Source organism: Coturnix japonica, unplaced genomic scaffold (genome assembly GCF_001577835.2).
Source record: "Coturnix japonica isolate 7356 unplaced genomic scaffold, Coturnix japonica 2.1 chrUnrandom781, whole genome shotgun sequence".
Taxonomy (NCBI): Eukaryota; Metazoa; Chordata; class Aves; order Galliformes; family Phasianidae; genus Coturnix; species Coturnix japonica.
In genome coordinates this window covers 16,359-21,845 of record NW_015440141.1, presented here as the reverse complement: position 1 = coordinate 21,845, position 5,487 = coordinate 16,359, and the positions used below count along the sequence as shown (strand labels likewise).

Sequence of the window (5,487 nt, the reverse complement as noted above, 5' to 3'; positions counted from 1 at the left end):
TCTCAGCCCCACATTATTCGGTGCGTCTCAGCCCACATATCCCCCCCTTATAAATCACCCCTATTGGTTCTCAGCCCCACAGTTATGGGGTCTCAGCCCCATCATATGAGGTCTCAGCCCCACATATGGGGTCTCAGCCCCATATATCCCCCCCTATATCCCCCCTATGGGGTCTCAGCCCCATATATCCCCCCCTATATCACCCCTATGGGGTCTCAGCCCCACATATCCCTCCCTATATCCCCCCTATGAGGTCTCAGCCCCACATATGGGGTCTCAGCCCCATATATAAGATCTCAGCCCCACATATGGGGTCTCAGCCCCTGCCCACATATCCCCCCCTATTATCCCCCTTAGGGTTCTCAGCCCCACATATGGTCTCAGCCCCACATATGGGTCTTTCAGCCCCCACATATTCCCCCCTATATCCCCCCTATGGGGGATGTCAGCCCCACATATGGGTTCTCAGCCCCAACAATATCCCCCCCTATATGCATCCCCTTATGGGGTCTCAGCCGCCAACCATATGAGGTCTCAGCCCCACATATCCCCCCTATTAATCCCCCTATGGGGTCTTCAGCCCACATATCCCCCCCTATACTCACTCCGATGGGCGTCTTAGCCCCCAAAGTGCTCCCCCTATATCAGCCCCTATGGGCGTCTTCAGTCCCCCAACCATTATGAGGGTCTCAGCCCCACACCATGGGGGTGTTCAGCCCCAACATTATCCCCCCCATTATCATCCCCCCTTGGGGTCTCACCCCAGTATATCCCCCCCCTATATCACCCCTATGGGGTCTCAGCCCCACATATCCCCCCCTTATATCACTCCGTTTATGGGGTCTCAGGCCCCAAGTGTCCCCCTATATCCCCCCTATGGCTCTCAGCCCCAAACATTATGGGGTCTCAGCCTCACATATCCCCCCCCATATCCCCCATGGGGTCTCAGCCCCACATATGGGGTCTCAGCCCCACATATGAGGTCTCAGCCCCACACATGGGGTCTCAGCCCCACATATCCCCCCCTATATCACCCCTATGGGGTCTCAGCCCCACATATCCCCCCCTATATCCCCCCTCTGGGGTCTCAGCCCACATTTATGGGTTCTCAGCCCCACAGTATCCCCCCTATATCACCCCTATGGGTCTCAGCCCCACATATGGGTCTCAGCCCCACATATGGGGTCTCAGCCCCACATATGGGGTGTTCAGCCCCAAACATATTGTGGTCTCAGCCCCACATATGGGGTGTCAGCCCCACATATCCCCCCCTATAGGGACATATACAAACCCCTATGGGGTCTCAGCCCCATTATATCCCCCCCTATATCACCCCTATGGGGTCTCAAGCCCCACATATGGGGTGTCAGCCCCATATATGGGGTCTCAGCCCCAACATATGGGTCTCAGCCCCCCCTATATCCCCCCCTATGGGGGCTCAGCCCCAGCATATGGGGTCTCAGCCCCCAATATATCCCCCCTTATCCCCCCTATGGGGTCTCAGCCCCACATATGGGGTCTCAGCCCCACATATCCCCCCCTATATCCCCCCTATGGGGTCTCAGCCCCACATATGGGGTCTCAGCCCCACATAATGGTCCAGCCCCACATATTATGGGTCTCAGCCCCACAATATCCCCCCCCTATATCCACCCCTATGGGTGTTCAGCCCCACATATGGGTCTCCAGGGCCCCACATATCCCCCCTATATCCCCCTATGTGGTCTGTTCTGCCCAGGCCCCCCAAGTGTTCCCCCATATAATCACCCCTATGGGTCTCAGCCCCACATATGGGATGCTCAGCCCCACAATTATGGGGTGTCAGTTCCCCACATATGGGGTCTACAGCCCACATATGGGTCTCAGCCCCACCATATCCCCCCCCTATATCCCCCCTATGGCGGTCTCAGCCCCACATATGTGATCTGTCAGCCCCACATATCCCCCCCTATATCACCCCTATGGGGTCTCAGCCCCCCAAGTGTCCCCATATATCACCCCTATGGGGTCTCAGCCCCACATTTATGGGTGTCTCAGCCCCAACATATCCCCCCCTATATGTCCCCCCTATGGCGTCTCAGGCCCCACATATCCCCCCCTATATCACCCCCTATGGTGGGTCTTAGCCCCACGATATGGGTCTCAGCCCCACATATCGCCCCCCTATATCCCCCCTATGGGGGTCTCAGCCCACATTATGAGGGTCTAACAGCCCCACACCATGGGTCTCAGCCCATATTATAAGATCTTCAGCCCCCACACCTATGTGGGGTCTAAGCCCCACCATATGGGGTCTCAGCCCCACATTATGGAGGTCTCAGCCCACACATGGGCGTCTCAGCACCCATCATATGGGTTGCAGCCCGCATATATAAGGTCTCAGCGCCCACAGTATAGGGTCTTCAATGCCCCACATATGGGGTCTCAGCCCCCAACATACTTGGGGTCTTCAGCCCCACATATGGGGTCTCAGCCCACATTAGATGTCAGCCCCACATATGCCGGTGTTCAGGCGGCCCCATATCATTCCCCCCCTATATCACCCTATGGGGGATGCTCAACCCCACATAATCCCCCCTATATTCCCCCCTATGGGGTCTCACGCCCACATATGGGGTCTCCCAGCCCCACATATCCCCCCCTATATCCCCCCTATGGGGTCTCAGCCCCACATATGAGGTCTCAGCCCCACATATGGGGTCTCAGCCCCACATATGGGGTCTCAGGTCCCATATATAAGGTCTCAGCCCAACATATGGCGTCCTCAGCCCCACATCATGGGGTCTCAGCCCCACTACTGGGGTTGTCGAGCCCCACCATATGGGTTCTCAGCCCCCAACATTATGGGGGTGTCCAGCCCCCACATATGGGGTCTCAGCCCCCACTATATCCCCCCCCTATAATCACTGTCCTATTGGGGTCTCAGCCCCACATATGGGGTCTCAGCCCCACATATCCCCCCCTTATCCCTCCTAATATGGGGCTCTCAGCCCCACATATGGCGTCTCCAGCCCCACATATGGGTGGCTCAGGCCCCCACCACATCCCCTTATGGGGTCTCACCTTGAGCCTGTCCAGGTTGTGCCCATATTCATCCAGCACCGTGGTCCCGTTGTGCATCACCCCGTTACCCGTCATCATCCACGTGCCTGCGGATATAGGGGATATAGGGGACCCTATAGGGGTATATGGGACCCCATAGGGGATATAGGGGGCCCTATAAGGACATATGGGACCCTATAAGGGTATATGGGAATAGGGGTATAGGGAACCCCATAAACCCCATAAGGACCCCATAAGGACAGTATAAACCCCATAAGGACCCCATAGGGATATAGGGGACCCCATAAGGGTATAGGGGACCCTATAAGGGTATAAGGGACCCCATACGGGTATAGGGGACCCCATAAACCCCATAAGGACCCCATAAGGACCCTATAAACCCCATAAGGACCCCATGAAGACCCCATAAGGATATAGTGGACCACATAAGGATACAAGGGACCCCATAGGGATACAAGGGACCCCATAAGGGAATAGGGGACCCCATAAAGATACTATAGACCCCATAAGGACCCCATATGGACCCCATAAGGATATAGGGGACCCCATAAGGCCATCAGAGACCCCATAAGGACCCCATAAAGACCCCATAAAGATCCTATAAGGGCATAAGGGAACACATAAGGATATAGGGGACCCCATAGGGATACAAGGGACCCCATAAGGATACAAGGGACCCCATAAGGATACAAGGGACCCCATAAGGCCATCAGGGACCCCATAGGGATACAAGGGACCCCATAAGGGAATAGGGGACCCCATAAGGACACTATAAACCCCATAAGGATATATGGGACCCCATAACATTATAGAGGACCCCATAAGGATATAAGGGACCCCATAAGGACATATGGGACCCATAGGGGTATAGGGGACCCCATAAGGACCCCATAAGGGTATAGGGGACCCCATAAACCCCATAAGGACCCCATAAGGACACTATAAACCCCATAAGGACCCCATAAGGGTATAGAGGACCCCATAAGGATACTATAGACCCCATAGTGATACAAGGGACCCCATAAGGACACTATAAACCCCATAAGGACATCAGGGACCCCATAAGGACCCCATAAGGACCCCATAAGGATACAAGGGACCCCATAGGGACATAGGGGACCCCGTAGGGATACAAGGGACCCCATAAGGGAACAGGGGACCCCATAAGGACATCAGGGACCCTATAAGGACCCCATAGTGACCCCATATGAACCCCATAGGGATACAAGGGACCCCATAAGGATATAGGGGATATATATGGGACCCCATACCGGATCTGAGGTTGGTCATGGTGGACGGCAGCTGTAGGGTTGTAGGGCTGTGGGTGGTGACCCCGATCTCGATGGACCNTGGTGGACGGCAGCTGTAGGGTTGTAGGGCTGTGGGTGGTGACCCCGATCTCGATGGACCCGGCCCATTTATCCCCATAAGGACCCCATAAAGACACTATAAACCCCATAAACTCCATAAGGACCCCATAAGGATATAAGGGACCCCATAAGGGAATAGGGGACCCCATAAGGACCCCATAAGGACACTATAAACCCCATAAAGGAATAGGGGGCCCCATAAGGGAATAGGGGACCCCATAAAGATACTATAGACCCCATAAAGATATAGGGGACCCCATAAGGATATTAGGGACCCCACAAGGACCCCATAGGGATATAGGGGACCCCATAAGGATACTATAAACCCCATAAGGACCCCATAAAGACCCTATAAAGACCATATAAGGATATAGGGGACCCCATAAGGACCCCATAGGGATATAGGGGATCCCATAAGGATGCAAGGGACCCCATAAGGATACAAGGGACCCCATAAGGACCCCATAGGGATATAGGGGACCCCATAAGGATACTATAAACCCCATAAGGACCCCATAAGGACCCCATAGTGACCCCATATGAACCCCATAGGGATACAAGGGACCACATAAGGATATAGGGGACCCCATAGGGACATAGGGGACACCGTAGGGATACAAGGGACCCCATAGGGATATAGGGGACCCCATAGGGACATAGGGGACCCCATAGGGATACAAGGGACCCCATAAGGATATAGGGGACCCCATAGGGATACAAGGGAACCCATAAGGACACAAGGGACCCCATAAGGATATCAGGGACCCCATAGGGATATATGGGACCCTATAAGGATATAAGGGACCCCATAAAGATACTATAGACCCCATAAGGACCCCATATGGACCCCATAAGGACACTATAAACCCCATAAGGACCCCATAGGGATATAGGGGACCCCGTAAGGACCCCATAGGGATATAGGGGACCCCATAAGGATACTATAGACCCCATAAGGTTATATGGGACCCCATACCGGATCTGAGGTTGGTCATGGTGGACGGCAGCTGTAGGGTTGTAGGGCTGTGGGTGGTGACCCCGATCTCGATGGACC

The 5,487-nt window shown here is 54.6% G+C and overlaps 1 protein-coding gene across 2 annotated transcripts in view; it reads right to left on the bottom strand.

Annotated features, from left to right (window-relative positions):
* Nucleotides 1–5,481, bottom strand: part of LOC116652708 (neuralized-like protein 4) — a 7,368-nt gene extending 1,887 nt beyond the window's left edge. Inside the window, exons 1-4 of one of the 2 annotated variants that reach the window (XM_032441917.1) lie at nt 5,410–5,481; nt 4,463–4,509; nt 4,335–4,401; nt 3,064–3,149 (exon numbers count right to left, since the gene is read on the bottom strand). In XM_032441917.1, coding sequence (XP_032297808.1) covers nt 3,064–3,149; nt 4,335–4,401; nt 4,463–4,509; nt 5,410–5,428 — 219 coding nt within the window. In that variant the 5' untranslated portion in view covers nt 5,429–5,481. Of the gene's footprint in view, nt 1–3,063; nt 3,150–4,334; nt 4,416–4,462; nt 4,510–5,409 lie in introns of those variants that run through there. The other variant, XR_004305853.1, reaches the window with a different exon arrangement.
* Between the last annotated feature and the right edge of the window lie 6 nt (nt 5,482–5,487).